General features: G+C 34.4%; 1 protein-coding gene across 13 annotated transcripts in view; it reads right to left on the reverse strand.

The window, feature by feature from the left end:
* trdn (triadin) overlaps nucleotides 1–16,056 on the reverse strand; it is a 74,046-nt gene that overhangs the window by 29,376 nt on the left and 28,614 nt on the right. For 12 of the 13 annotated variants that reach the window (XR_009203582.1, XM_058379562.1, XM_058379561.1 and 9 more), the window contains 4 exons: nucleotides 10,231–10,257; nucleotides 6,717–6,743; nucleotides 2,864–3,934; nucleotides 723–833 (listed from right to left, as the gene is read on the reverse strand). Coding sequence is in view for 12 of the 13 variants with exons in the window: in XM_058379562.1 (XP_058235545.1) it covers nucleotides 723–833; nucleotides 2,864–3,934; nucleotides 6,717–6,743; nucleotides 10,231–10,257 (1,236 nt within the window). In the remaining variant the exon portion in view is untranslated. The remainder of the gene's footprint in view (nucleotides 1–722; nucleotides 834–2,863; nucleotides 3,935–6,716; nucleotides 6,744–10,230; nucleotides 10,258–16,056) is intronic. The other variant, XM_058379571.1, reaches the window with a different exon arrangement.

Raw genomic sequence — 16,056 nt, forward strand, 5'->3', positions numbered from 1 at the left:
CTGAACACGGACCTGAACCTGGCACAAGCGCCAATCTTCTGCTAGCTTCATGACCATAGAGTTCACTCTAATTCTAGTCCACACTTTGGTCTTTCCTAAGTGATTTTAGTTGTAAGTGTCACGATTGTACAAGATACTGATGATGTGCAAATTCTTGACTATTCTCACCACTGACAAGCAAGCATAAAGTTTACAAATGAATATCTTTTACAAAAAGCAAGACCAGGATATTTCTGATTTATCGTATGATGTGGTGAGGTTTTCTGTGAAGGGATGTTTATTTAGTAGGAGCATACTCGAATACAAGTACGATATTCCGATTGAAGTTTTCAGATCGGAGTTTTCTTTTACTTTTCTATCTTTTTTTTTGGAAAGCTTCTTGACAGCGTTAAAGAAAGGCACAAGGAAACTCATAAGGTGGGTTGCCAGTTTTCAGCAAAATTCCCACTCCACTTATTCTGACCCAGAAACGACACACACAAACACAAACACAAGTTTCCTTCTTTTCTTCCACTGCTTCACTTACCTCCAGAGATCATTTTGTTATCCTTATTATTATTATTTTATTGCACTTATCTCTAAATATTCTGTAACGTCACACTGCTGTACTGTCATCTCACAAGACAATTTCAACCAGTTGCTTGTTTTGCTGTGGTGAATTACACTTGTTTATATCATGTATATTCAGTTAAAGTCTTTACTTGTGTGTCTGCATAACTAACCTTCAGTCGCTGGTTTTAACGTTTCCTTATCTTCAGCTTTAACTTCCTCCTTCTTTACCACCTCAGCTACCTTCACTGCCTCTTCTTTCTCTTCCTCTAGTTTTTTGGTGTCTATAAGAAAATGCATTATTGCTTTTTTAATGAAAAAAGCAGAATAAAAACGTGGAGTAAAATTAATGTTGCATTATCTTGATTTTATTCTTTTTTTATGAGAAAACAGCATCTGAGTTTTGAAGGCCATAACAATTTATATTTATGTTGAACATTAAACTGTACCGGTAGCAGTGCCACAAAAAAAAAAAAAAAACATTAAATAACAAGAAAAGATGGATAATTAAGGGCTCTTGGCTTCTTAAATGAGCTTCTGGAAAGAGAAACGCTTTGTCTGTTATTCTGTTGGTGACTCTTAGAAATCATGGTTCTCCAAGGGTTCCTTAAATAGATAAGAGTTCTTAGCTCATCCAAGTGGTTCTCTGAAAGACAGCCTGTTCATGGCCATCTGTTCAAAAATATCCTCAGTATGCTCAGCTAATTTAGGCTTCTCCGTCTATTTTGCAATAGTTTCATTGTTTTTAGCGTGTCTGTTTAAGTTCATCAGATCGCCTCGGCCATTTGTTCTATCCATTGTCGATTGTGTCTGCAGTTGCTTGCCCATTGCCAGGCTATTTCTATTATTATTAAGAATAAAACAATTGCTGCTGTGCCTGTTGTAGGGGTTGCATAAACTAGCTGACTATTCATGGCAGTGGAAGCAAACAGTAGCGAGGCAGACAATACTTACATTCAGACTGAGCCAGTTTCTGTAATCAACTGCACATTGTGGAAGATTTTTATATTTTATTTTGCTTTATTTCACGGACTTTCATGTTTAAGCGTAGTGGGCATGGAGTTATATATTATTATTTTTTACTGGTTTTTTTTAAATTATTATTGTTTTTATTATTTCTGCAAATTCAATAATTATTCAGTTTATTTAATGATATAATTAGTAAATGATTGATTAATATGATGTAATCGTTTAAATGTCCATGGCATAATTAATGAATTGCTGCTTTAATTAATCATTTAAAAATTCATTTACTTTATTTATTTTCCATCCAGTCCCAATGGAATTCTGCAGTTTTGTGACCCTTTCAATCTAAATAACATTAAAATTAAAATCCTTGCATTGTGGCATAGTGAGTTCTGTCATAACGAGCAGTGTAAAAAAAATTCTATTCAGTACCACGGGCATTTCACCATCCGATCTCGCTCAGCTAGAGCGGTGCGTGTCAGCTGACAGCCTGGTCCAGATTCATTTTTTTTTGGATGCTGCTGAGGCCAGAGCTGAACATGGCAGTTCAAGTCTCAGGTTATTATAAGGCTGGCAGGTGCTGGTCTAGTCGTAACATCCTCCATGAAGGGAAGGCGAGTCAATGAGCTATAATGAGGCTTCTATTGATGGATATGAGCTTCAGTGCTGCACACGCTCAGTTCCATAATCCATTTCAGTTGAGTTAATCCTCACAAGTGTATTTTAAACACGAAATTTCACCAGTTTATTGTACAATATATAATATTCTATAATGGCATTGACGCTGGTAGTGTAATCTGTAGCCTTTGCATGACTGTACATTGGGATGCAGCTTGACACGTTGTTTACTTTTCAGGAAAATCTTTGCTTCAATTATGGAAAATACAACTAGTCTTTGGAATTCCTGAATTAATAATATCCCATCTTTGTTTCTGCCTGAGCAGAAGCTATTTTTATTGCCCAGACCCTTCTGCCATTTAAGCAGAAATACCCCATTAATCACACAAAATGTGGTCCTCTACAATTAAGAGAGCTTGGTAAGTGCACATAACATATCTAGCTACTGGTTTTTGTTGGTTGTGTGGCAGTGGGACTACTATCTGTCTTCCTGTCTTCCTTTTTAAAAGAATTAAGAGAGTCATGAGATCCAGGAATAACTGTAGCTGGTCCGAACTGTGCTGCCATCAACTGTCTGTTACTCAAAGACTCAAAGGTGTTGAGTATGATCAGAATTAACATTGTTTAGTTGTGTGTGAATAGTCAAAGAGTTGTCACATGGTTTGATCGCCCTCTACGTCCGTTCTTATTCATTCATTATCATCATTAATATCTATTTTAAAAACATTACCGGGTTCTAGTGTTGCAGTAGCAATAATTATTGTGTCATCTCTGGGTTCCTGCTCAGCCTTCAGAGCATCTTTCTCCTCCTTGTCTTCAATTTGGTCATCTTTGTCTTTTTGGTCATCAACGCTCTCTTCCTCAGCGTCCACTTTAGCTGTGTCTTTGACGTCTTCCTCTTCCTTCTCATCTTTTTCGTCAGCTGTTGGAACTGCTTCTTCTTCTTCTTCTTCTTCTTCTTCTTCGCTATCATCTTTATCATCTTCAGAGGAAGCTGAAACTTCAGGTGTGGCATCATCAGTGACGACTTCCTCTTCCTTGTCTGCCTCTTTATCTTCATCTTCCTCAGCAGGTTCTGCTGTGTCTTGTTTTGTTGCCACATCAACAGGTTCGGTTTCTGTTTTTTCCTCTTCTTCCAATTCGGACACCTTTTCGGCGTCTTTATCCTCCTCTCCAACATCTTCATCAACATCTATTTCTGTTTCTGAATCTGCTGCTGCTCTCTGTTCCTCAGCAGCTGTTTTATCCACTTTTGTTTTGTCTGCTCCCTCTCTCTTTTTCTTCTTCACTTCGACTACTTCCGGCTTTTCCTCCTTTTTCTTCTCCTTTTCCTCTTTTATTTCTTTCTCCTTTGCCATTTTTTCTTTCTTTACCTTCTCCTCTTTCTTCTTCTTTTCTTTCTTTTCTTTCCCTTCCGCCCCTGCTTCAGGCTTTAGCTTTTCTTCCACCTTTTCTTTCTCTTTCTCATCTGTCTTTTTTTCTACTTCTTTTTTCTTCTTTTCTTTTATTTCTACCTCAGGCTTTTTGGTAGGCTTTGCCTTTTTCTCTTCTTTTGCTTTTTCTGCCTTGACTTTATCCTCATCCTCAACTTTGTCAGCCTTTGCATCAGGCTCCTCATCTTCGTCTTCCTTTTCCCCCTCCTCCTCATCTTCTTCATCTTCACCCTCTTCTGTCTTCTCCATCTCCTCCAATGCAGAAGTTTCCTCTTCCTCCTCCTCCTCTTCTTCATCCTCCTCTTCTTCCTTCAGCTTACTCTCATCTTCCTCTTTCTGAATGATTTCTTTTGCCTGAAACGCTGCAACTGAAGTTATCAAATATCAGAATATATAAGAATGCAAAACAAAAATTTGGAGGAATTTATCATTTCAAATAACAATCCAAAATGTATTCGAATGACAATGGTGTTCTAAAGTTGCATTTGCATAATACAAAACATGCTCCATAGTTTTTGATCATTTTAGCTACAAATCGCTGTGTAAATAAACTCCTATCGTATTCAGTCTGATGATCCGGAGGTGAATAATAAAAACGCGCTGCTTTAAATAATGACTGTTCATGCTTTTAGCATTTCCATGAAAATCCAACCACTGTGTAGGTGTTACCATGCTGCTTAACTTTTCATTAATTTTACAAACAGGTACTGAATATTTTTTTCATACATTTATTTTTTGTGGAAAGTCAAACCAGTCATGATCACTTTAAATAAATAATAATAAATAATAAACAGTAGCCTCTTTGATTTCTAAGGATGAAATTTTTAGAAAACATGTAAAATGTATGTAAATTTTTACGTTATAGGTTCAATGTTATAGTCTATAAGGAATAAGACACAATGGGGACATGCTGTAAAAGGAAAATAATGATCGTGTTTTATTCCTTTTATACCACAGCGATTTAGAATCCTAACAATTTTCATTTGTTAATGTGGTTATACAGCGTGACACAGAGGCGATGCCTGTGAGGCAGGGGCACCAAAAAAATAAAAAAGGACACCAAAGGGCATTAACGTGTCTTATTTGTTCTTTGCTCTTATTATAGAAACACCTATGAGGTGCCTAGAGGGCATTTCATCTCTTTTTTTTTTCACTGGAAGACCCTATACGGCATGTTTCATTAGAGATATACACCCTCGAAGATGCATCTCTTTTTTGGACATGTAGGGAAGCCTACAAGGTATTTCTCATGTTCTGGACACACACCCTAGAGGGCACTTTATCCGGTTTACATTTATCCTTTATCCACTACATCCCATTTTTATCACTAGAAAGCAAACATTAGGGCAATTTATTGTTTTTTTCTGGAAAGTCCTAGAGGGAACTGCATCACATACCCCTAACTGGAATAGCCCCCTTGAGGGCTCTTCATAAAGATTTCCAGCATGTAGACGACCCTATAGGGCATTTTATTAGAGATATGATTCCTCTAAGGTACATCTCTTTTTCAGAGCACTGCACCACACCAGCTATAGAGCACTGGACCACATTTTTATCACTAGAAAGCACACATTAGGGCACTTTATTGTTTTTCTCTTCACACACAGGTAAATCCTGTAGGGTACTGCATCACATCACATCAGGAAACTTTGTAGGGTACTGCATCACCCTATAGACCCTATAGGGCATTTCATGAAATATACATATCCTAGCGAGCATCTCTTTATAGCATTTTCTGACACATACAGAAGCCTAAACCCAGTGTGTCTAATTTCCTACACTGGAAGCTCACCTTAGATGGCATAATGACACCTTAGAGGGCATTTCATCTATGTTTGTCTCACTGGAAAAGCATCCTAGAGGGCAGTTCATCAAGTAGAGAAATGCTGTATTGCCTATTTTCAACACTGGAAGGTCACATATTAGGGCAATTTATTGTGTTTCCTGGCAGATAGGTGAACCCTATGTAACTTCATAACATATCCTTATGTGCACCTCAAAAAGATCTCCAGCACATAGGTGAACCTATAAGGCATTTCATTAGAGATATGCACAGTCTAAGATACATCTGATTTTGTACATGTAGGGAAGCCTACACGGCATTTCTTGTGTTCTACACTTGAAGCACACTCTAGAGGACACTTCTCTTTTGTTGTTGTAGTATTTTGTTATGTGTACTGAAAGCACATAGGGCACTACTTCGCACATTGTCCAGTCCGAGGGCATCCTAGAGGGCAATTAATCAAGTAGTGGGATGCTGTAGGTCACTGTGCCCCCATTTTTATCATTCTTTCATTTTCTGACATTTTTGGAAGCCTACAGAGCAGTGTGTTTAATTTCCTACACTGGAAGCTTACCTTAGATGGCATAGTGGCACCCTAGAGGGCATTTCATATTTTTCATGATTCATTCGATGGGAAGTCATTAAAGCTGATTCAAGCACATTGTATCACCCTAGAGGGTATTTCATAATGCCTTTTCCACCTGAAGAGCAGCCATTAGGGCACTTTCTTCACAATAAGGATGTCCTAAAGGTTACCATATCACATTTTATGTAACATAGGGGCATCGTAAAAGACATGTTTGTTTGTTTGTTTGTTAATTATGGCTACACTGAGGAGGGCATGTTTATGGCAAAATAGTTTCTATTATAGGAAATTAATGAACCCCTGTCCAGTCAGAATTGAGAACTCATCACTGTGGTGTAAGACGAGGTTAAATGTGATTAAGACAAGCAAACATTAGCAACTATGAAAGCGCCGTTTGCAAAAAGCATGGTTTAATTAAATGAAAACGTCTACACAGAACAAAAGCAGGATTACTCTGTATTCACAAACTCCCCTCTTCATTATGCCGACTAAATTAGCTGAAGCTGAAAGGTTTTTAGATGTGCATGCTGTCATAGCTGTATTCCGAGCACAAAGATGTAACGATCATCTCATAAAGCTGTTAATGGATAATGGAGTGACATGCTCATTGCTTTAATGCTAATCACTTTCTCACCAATGTGCTAATAACGGACATGCATTCGTTTGGTTAATCGTGAACAAAAATTTCAACAAAAAAGATGAAGATGTCGTGTTTACTAATATATTTTCATCCTTCTGATCTCGTCTGGATTTGCAGGTCGATTGTTTTTAAGTCACAAACCTTTTTTTCTTGCTGGAAGGAATTCTCCTAGAATAATGAGAGAAGAAACTGGCATTAATTTTGGGGAAGTACTCATTTGCATATAATGAAAATGTGAATGAATGTGTGCATGAAAGTAAAACAACGTTTAATGGTGAGAAATTATACGATTGATTTCTTGTGTTTTTAGGCTGCTTCTGCATCAATTCAAAGAGATAAACTCTGTAAAACATGGTGTAAATTTCAGGCAGAATTTATTTATTTATTTTATTTTTTTTTTACTGTTCCATCTTCTCTTACTCTAAACTGGTAATATATGTACTTCTGAAGCAATCTCACATATGTTACCTTTATTTCCGAATTATTCAAATACACCTTGTAGCTTTTGAGATATAAATTAAGCATGTCATTTTCAAGCAAGAGGCTCAAAAATAGGCCTTGGTTCAAAAAAGGTTAACATATGGTCAGGTTTAAGCTTAGTCTAACGCTGTTTCCCTTCACACACACCATACTGCACTACTCTCACACGTATAATAAAGTTTATTTAATACAATCTTACATCAAATGTCAAACATAACAAATTTCTTTGCTCATTAATTCACTTGCTCAAATTTTCATTTCTTTTATGAAAGATTAAATGATGAATGTGTCATGTTTTTGTGGCATGTGTATTCATTTGGCATGAATTTAAAGTGTCGCATTTCAATGCATTCTCAAGTTCCTGCGCAAGCATACTGCATTTCTCTCAAAGGGAAAATTAATTAGTGCTAATATGAGAGATTAGTCTAATCAGGTTTAGAATTTAAAATGAGCCGGAACCTGACTGACATGAATCCAAGTTTCTCTCTCTGAACACCTGAGATCTGTTGCCATGCTTATTTACTTAATACTGCTGTTATATATTTCAGTGAACTTGTTTATTAGTATTTTGTCTGTATTTTCTTTTCTGTTTGATATACTTGCTATAAAACACTATAATTGTTTTGCTTGTTTGTTTAAATGATTAGTCATTTGTTTGCTTGTTTTGAATAATTATTCCGTTTTTGGTTGTTTGCTTCTTTGACTGATTAATCGATTGTTTGACTAATTGCTTGGACTGATTAATCAATTGTTTGTGTGCCTATTTGTTTGTCATATTAATTGTTTGTTTGATTGATTAGTTAATTGTTTGCTTGTTTATTTGACTGAGTAACTGGTTGTTTGTTTGACTGAATAACTTATTGTTTGTTTGACTGAATAACTAATTGTTTGCTTGACTAAATAACTGTTTGTTTGTTTGTTTGTTTGTTTGACTAAATAACTGATTATTTGATTGTTTGTTTGACTGAATAACTTATTGTTTGTTTGTTTGTTTGACTAAATAACTGATTGTTTGCTTGTTTATTTGACTGAGTAACTGGTTGTTTGTTTGACTGAATAACTTATTGTTTGTTTGACTGAATAACTAATTGTTTGCTTGACTAAATAACTGTTTGTTTGTTTGTTTGTTTGACTAAATAACTGATTGTTTGCTTGTTTGTTTGACTAAATAACTGTTTGCTTGATGGTTTGACTGAATAACTGATTGTTTGCTTGTTTGTTTGATTGTTTGTTTGACTAAATAACTGATTGTTTGATTGACTGAATAACTGATTGTTTGCTTGACTGAATAACTGATTGTTTGCTTGTTTATTTGACTGAGTAACTGGTTGTTTGTTTGACTGAATAACTTATTGTTTGTTTGACTGAATAACTAATTGTTTGCTTGACTAAATAACTGTTTGTTTGACTAAATAACTGATTATTTGATTGTTTGTTTGACTGAATAACTTATTGTTTGTTTGTTTGTTTGTTTGACTAAATAACTGATTGTTTGTTTGACTGAATAACTAATTGTTTGCTTGACTAAATAACTGTTTGTTTGTTTGTTTGACTAAATAACTGATTGTTTGCTTGATGGTTTGACTGAATAACTGTTTGTTTGCCTGAATAACTGATTGTTTGCTTGTTTGTTTGTTTGACTGAATAACTAATTGTTTGCTTGTTTGTTTGACTAAATAACTGATTGTTTGTTTGACTAAATAACTGATTGTTTGTTTGACTGCATAACTGTTTGTTTGTTTGACTGAATAACTGATTGTTTGTTTGTTTGACTGAATAACTAATTGTTTGCTTGTTTGTTTGACTAAATAACTGGTTGTTTGTTTGTTTGACTGAATAACTGTTTGTTTGCTTGACGGTTTGACTGAATAACTGATTGTTTATTTGTTTGTTTGACTAAATAACTGATTGTTTGCTTGTTTGTTTAACTGAATAACTGATTGTTTGTTTGACTGTTTGTTTGACTGAATAACTAATTGGTTGCTTGTTTGTTTGGCTAAATAACTGGTTGTTTGCTTGCTTTTTTACTGATTAGTCTATTGTTTGTTTGACTGAATAACTGTTTGTTTGGTTGTTTGTTTGTTTGTTTGACTGAATAACTGTTTGTTTGCTTGATGGTTTGACTGAATAACTGATTGTTTGGTTGGTTGGTTGTTTGTTTGACTGAATAACTGTTTGTTTGACTGAATAACTGTTTGTTTGCTTGTTTGTTTGATTGTTTGTTTAACTGAATAACTGTTTGTTTGCTTGATGGTTTGACTGAATAACTGATTGTTTGTTTGACTAAATAACTGATTGTTTGTTTGATTGTTTGTTTGACTGAATAACTAATTGGTTGCTTGTTTGTTTGGCTAAATAACTGGTTGTTTGCTTGCTTTTTTACTGATTAGTCTATTGTTTGTTTGACTGAATAACTGATTGTTTGCATGTTTGTTTGATTGTTTGACTGAATAACTGATTGTTTGATTGACTGAATAACTGATTGTTTGCTTGTTTGTTTGATTGTTTGACTAAATAATTGATTGACTAAATAACTGATTGTTTGTTTGTTTGACTGAATAACTAATTGGTTGCTTGTTTGTTTGGCTAAATAATTGATTGGTTGTTTGCTTGCTTTTTTACTGATTAGTCTATTGTTTGTTTGACTGAATAACTGTTTGTTTGAATAACTGATTGTTTGTTTGTTTGAATAACTGATTGTTTGACTGAATAACTGATAGCTTGCTTGTTTAGTAGTTTAACTGATTGACTATTTGTTTCGTTCTATTTGATTATTCAAATGTTGGCTTGCTTGTTGATTGATTAATTGTTTGTTTGTTTGCCTGATTAATTATTTGTTTGAATGATTAATTGATAGTTTGTTTACTTGTTTGACTGTTTCTTTCTGCTTGATTAATCAAATGTTTGTTTGCTTGCTTGTTGATTGATTAATTGCTTGTTTGTTTGCTTGTTTGATTTATTAATTAACTTGTGTGAGTTTTTTTTTGTCAGACCAAATAATATTTTCATCCACAGACTAAAACTCATTTCAAACTATGACAAAACTGATAGATACTTAAACACTATTTATTATTATTATTATTACTATTATTATTATTATTATTATTATTATGGAGCTTTGGAATTTTTTGTAAACCTGTACCCTTACCCAAGTGACTAAGTTTTCAGTACTAACCTTTCTTCTTCACTGCTTGCCATTCCACTGAGAAAAGAGAAAAATGGTGAATGTTAGAGAGAAATCTTAATGCAGAGAGAACCAGTCATGAATGTGGATCAGAGGAGACAAAGACTCGACTGCAACTAATGGCAAATTATTTCTGACCTCAAATTCCCAAACTGTGACAGACATACACAGTTATTTGACTAAATAATAATTACAAAGGGGACTAGAAATTGGAAATTGTAGATCATTCAAAATATTATTTACATGCTTTTTCATTAAACTAAAATAGACATATTTTCCTGCATTTATCTCTCTAGTTAGTTACAGACTCTCAGATTGGTTGAAAAGGTGAATGATGCAGACGAAGTTATGAACACAACGTGTGTGGCAGTCTGGAAAAAACTCACAGGATATTGCTGAGGCTGAATTCTTGCAAACAGCCAAAAAATAAAAGTCTTGGCCAGACATGTTACATTATTTGACAAGAAAAAAACAACATGGACATTGTTTTTGTTTATTTATGTAGTCTTCTTTTCCAACAACAAATGTGGTGGTTAAAAAGAGTCAATCTGGCAACGACATAAATGTGAGGAACAGCTAGACAGTTCCCTGCCAGGCCTGGAGAGGGCGCTGACAGGTGAACCTTGGAGGCCTGCTTCTTTGTGTGTATTTTGTGCCACGCCTTTCCCATTGTTCTCCTACCCTGTTGTCACCTGTTCCCAATTAACCTTAATGTGTAGCCCTATAAATAGGGATCCTTGTGTCCCAGTCACTGTTGAATGTTCTGTGTGTTATGTTTTAGTTAGAGTCATGGCCAAGTCCAGATTTTTTGTTTGTTTCTGTTTGATTAGTGCTATGTAGTGTGTTTGTGATTAGGTTAGTCTTCCCCATGTCTGTCTACATCAATAAAGCAGTGCTTCGTGGAATCCTGCGTATGGGTCTGCTGGCGCACGCACCACCACAGAGGTCCAGGTTTGAGCCCTGCACAGGGTGGGGGCGTCCGGATGTGACAATGACATATGATTACATACTGGAAAATTCCAGTCATATGATGTTTTTCCCAAGACTCCACACATACTTGTGGCTATAACCTCTGTTCTAGCTAGATTAAAAAAAAAAAAAACTAAGTTGTAAATGTTAAAAGAATTATTTGCATACTGACTTCAAAAACAGACACCACATAAAAACGCAAAGGTTTAAATATTCAACACGGTGCATCCCTATCCGTGTAATCCGGGTTTATTTGTGAACGTAGGGTCACATTCAAATTTATAAACGAAATACCTCATAAAATGAAAGATGAGCTCCGGTATATTGAGTACACAGCAATATATTACTGTGTCATCACAGTTACTGTACATATGGAGGGTAAATGTCAGGTTTCATTTCAGGTGCGTATGAGTCAGTGAGATTACTTCATTAGCCTGTTAGTCCGCAGAGACGTTTGATTCGATAAGGCTATGATCTGTGCAGAAATCTCGTTCTGTTCCAGTAAGGAGCTACGTACACGGGTGGCTCACTGTGTTGCTTATGCTGGGAGAAAGACTAGAAGGGTTTATTTGGGTGTTGGAAATGACTTGGCTTTGCTTAGAGAGGAGCTTTTCTTGCCAGTTTCTTGCGTTTACTGGAATCCTCTTTATCTGTTAGACACTCACATATGGCATTTACAGTAAAGCCAGATTAACTCCTTATATGGTAAACATGACACGGTTTTTTCCCCCTCCTACACTCCCACACAGTGGTATTTCTATTGACTTGAGCATAACTGAACAAAATAATGCCTGCTTACACCTACGCCTAGCCTTAATATTAACCTCGGTAGCCTGGTTTAAGTGTTTTAGCCTAATTTCTTAATTATGTTTGATAGAAAAGACATTTATATATAAACACATATTTAGGTCTTACCCTTATACCCACACCACCTCTTAAACACATATATATGTACTCACACACACGTGCACACACACTGGCAACATGTACAGTAGGACACTATTCTCAGTAGATAATCGAAGAATCACTAATGACCATTTGTAGTTTGGATTCTTTACGCTGAGCTCAGATCTGACTCAATATGATCAAATAAACCAATATTATTAAGTATGTAAGGACTAAAAGACTTGGAGGCCAGCTGTTAGTTATATATCTACAGATCAACTTTGTTAGAGGTTCCAGGAAGAAAATTTTTTTTGAAATATAAATTTAATTATAAATGTCTTTTTTTCCCCCAATAATTAAACAAACCAGTACTAACACAGAATGAGAGTTTATGCTGACAGTACTGTGTAAATGTTTTTTGTGGTTTAACCCAAGTGATACTGGACTCTCTTTGATATCAGTTTGTAATTATCTCAAAGATAAGATAATATAGGATATGATAGGATTTGATAAGACAGGATATGATAAGAGGATAAGAGAGAATAAGACAAGATAAGATGGGATGGGATAGGACAAGATAGGGCAGAATAATAAAAGCACATACACATAAGGAATAAAGTAATAAATAAGCTGATGTTTAACTAAGATATAATATAAATATTGGAACAATAAAAACGTAAAGGCAAAAATATAAAAAGGTATGCATTTTTTTTTATACTACTACTTTTATACTATTTTCCTACTACTATAATAAGTAGTTTTAGTGAAAATCATTTTTCTCTCTCTCTTTTTTTAGTGTGTATCTTAAGGGCGGTATGTAAATAGTTTTACCACAGCTACATATTTTTTTTATAATTAACGCCAAAATGTTAATAAAAGGCTGATTTCTATAGCAGAGGTACAAATATCAGCATTTACAAATTTAGACCTCTTGCTAGCGCCGTTTTTTTTTTTTTTTTTTTTACAGAAACCATCTGGAAACAACACGTTTTTGCTTTTTCAGATAAAGTATCAGTCAGAATGAATGTTAATGAAATTCACCAACTTAATCAGAGGCAAAAAGGAAATTTTGAGCATTTTATTCCTGTTAGCTGCTATCTTCATTTACATTTATGGGATTTGGCAGATGCCTTTTATCCATTTATTTCATTATACAGTTGAGCTGTTGAGGGTTTAAGGGCCTTGCTCAAGCTGCCACTGCTGACATCTGAACTCATAATTGTCTGACCTGTAGTCCAAACTCTTGACCTGTTAATTCAAACCCTGGCTTTTGTGAGAAAGAAGCACATTGCTTTGGTTTCTGGTCAGTAAAAGAGCAGGTGTAGAATTTCCTGTTTATTTTTATTGTTAGCACGCAGCCATCCTGTTAGTGTTTTCTTGCTAATAGCAATGGCACCTTTGAAACAGTTGTCAGTTGATGTCAAGGCTAATTACCTTAAATTTGATGCCAAAGTTGACAAAACGTCTGAGACACTAGCTAAATTTAGTTGATTATAAATTTTAGTTGACCCTTTCCAGACTTGCATGAGAACATCATGGCAACTGATCTGAACTGGTAAATACTCAAGAGCTTTTTGGTATTTCAGAGTCACGTAATGACGATAATGGAATCGTGGTATGTTTTGCAAATGAGGTCAACTAGGGAAAAAAGAGCAAAGGTTAAAAAAGGGGGGGGCTTTCATGTGTATGCTTATAGGAATGCTTCTAACATTTTCACTATAATGTAATGAGTATAATGTAATGAGTCAGCTATGATGCAGTACCCCTGGAGTTTTCAGTAAAAATTCATTTCACTGAAACAGAGTTGCAAATAAAATATCCTTTAAAATTTTTTAAAATTTAAATTTAAAATTATTTTACTTTAGTCATTTATTTAATCAATTTTATTTATTTATGTCTGTGTTTATGTATTTAACTGAAATTAATATTGATTAATCAGCAGACAGTGATGTCTGGTTCATCGACTAAACTTGTTGGTTTTTTGTTATTGTTTATATAGCTCTACTGTCTATTTGCTATAATTTCTTAAGTAATTGATATTAGTTTAGATGTATTTTACTGCAAATAAAATATTTTCCAGGTTTTAAGACATTAGGTTATATACTCTGAACACACATGCACTATAAAGTACAGAATAAAATTAGGATCAATTACGAAACACTTGAAATGAGTAAAGACCATTATCTCTCACCCTTAATCATAATAAGCTCAATTTGACTCTTTATTTAAATAATTTAATACACAAAATCTTCCCATGACTCTGTTAGACAGATTTATTTATATTACTTTTCTTAGTAATAATAAAATATTTATTATTGTAATTACAGTCAGTTTTTCAATTTTTCATGTTGTAGTTTGACTTTATCACTTTTATGTGATATACCTGAGTTACCCTGAGATATAAAGTCAGTTGTCACGTTCAAGCGTTACATTAACGTCATAAACTTGCCATGTCACTCGACTTGTTACGTAACCTTAAAATCAATCAGAAATTATTTATAATATATAATATATATTGATATTTTAAAATGACATAGTGGATATATTTTAATACAGTGTCCTCAAAATTAATATAAAATTAATTAATAAAAAATAATAATAATGTTCAATTATGTCATGGCCAATAAATTCTTAAGTACTGTATTAGATTTAATATATAATTTAATATATGTAGGTCATGGCCACATATTGTGTGATTGGTAATATTTTGTAAAATATGCAAGTTAAGTACTTTTTTGCCCATGAAACTGAGAAACCTAACTCATGGACTTATTATATTAATTCACTGATAAATCTATAAAGTAATGGGCATCATGTCACTTCATTTGCTTTGTTGAAATCTATCTGTCTTGCAGAACATTTTCCTAGGTTTTATGTAGCACAAAAACACCACCCTTGGCTGTATAAACAAATAACACAATATAAGTATAAATCTAAATAGTGTAAATCTAAATAAATCTTTATCATTGCGATTGTTTGCCTACAATAATATCCATGTTTCATCAATACAGTATATTTGAAAACTACACAAAACATTGCAGTAAAGTCTGACATATTAAAGCCTAGTTTATTGCTCTTCCCTGCTTCCCTACATCTAACACACTTCCCAGGCCCCATATGTTTTAGATGCTCCACTAAAAGAGTTGATATATTGCCAGACCTTGAAACCAGACACTTCATATTTCAAATCAAGGTCAGGAAGTGAAATAAACACACTACTTTGTGATGTATGTACACACAAAACACTAATATAGGATTAAAAATCTGAACTGAGAGCACAGAGTTCATATATATGAGAGTTTTATTTCCCTCTTAAGTGAATTGGGGTTTAAGGAAATTAGTGTGTGTGTGTGTGTGTGTGTGTGTGTGTGTGTGTGTTAGTGTGTGTTTGCTAAAAGAGACCAGCGCTGCCCATTAGCTTTCCAAATTAAGCAGGGCACTGGAGCTGGTACTGTATGCACTGAGGTGCTCTTAAAGGGATGGAGCACTTTACTGCTTCTGAAGCATTGTTTACTCTGAGCACAAACTACCCACTACTATTAACTGTGTGTGAATGGTTTTTTTTCATCTTGGTTGAATAAAATAGGTTTAATGAATGAAAATGTAAGTAAAATTATTTTTCGATACATTGTTCAGCTTGCCTATTTATTTATTTATTTATTTATTTTATCTATCTATTAGTTTGATGTGTACATCAACACTGTTGGCGAGGTCACACCATTATCACCACTTTGTTGTAATATTATTATTATTATTCCTTTGTACTATGTGAGCTTGGGCTTAATGTGCTCCATTGTTGAAAACACCGCTCAAGGGCTCTTAAAAAATGAGCCTGGATATTTTTGTACGCATTTATGTATCGAGATTATGGTCATAAAATAAGCATGTACTGGGGAGAATTTTGTGGAATTTATTTTACAGTTAATTGGGACCATGACTGAAGAAAAACGTGACGTGTACAGT

This window comes from Hemibagrus wyckioides, linkage group LG25, assembly GCF_019097595.1.
Source record: "Hemibagrus wyckioides isolate EC202008001 linkage group LG25, SWU_Hwy_1.0, whole genome shotgun sequence".
NCBI classification, from domain to species: Eukaryota; Metazoa; Chordata; class Actinopteri; order Siluriformes; family Bagridae; genus Hemibagrus; species Hemibagrus wyckioides.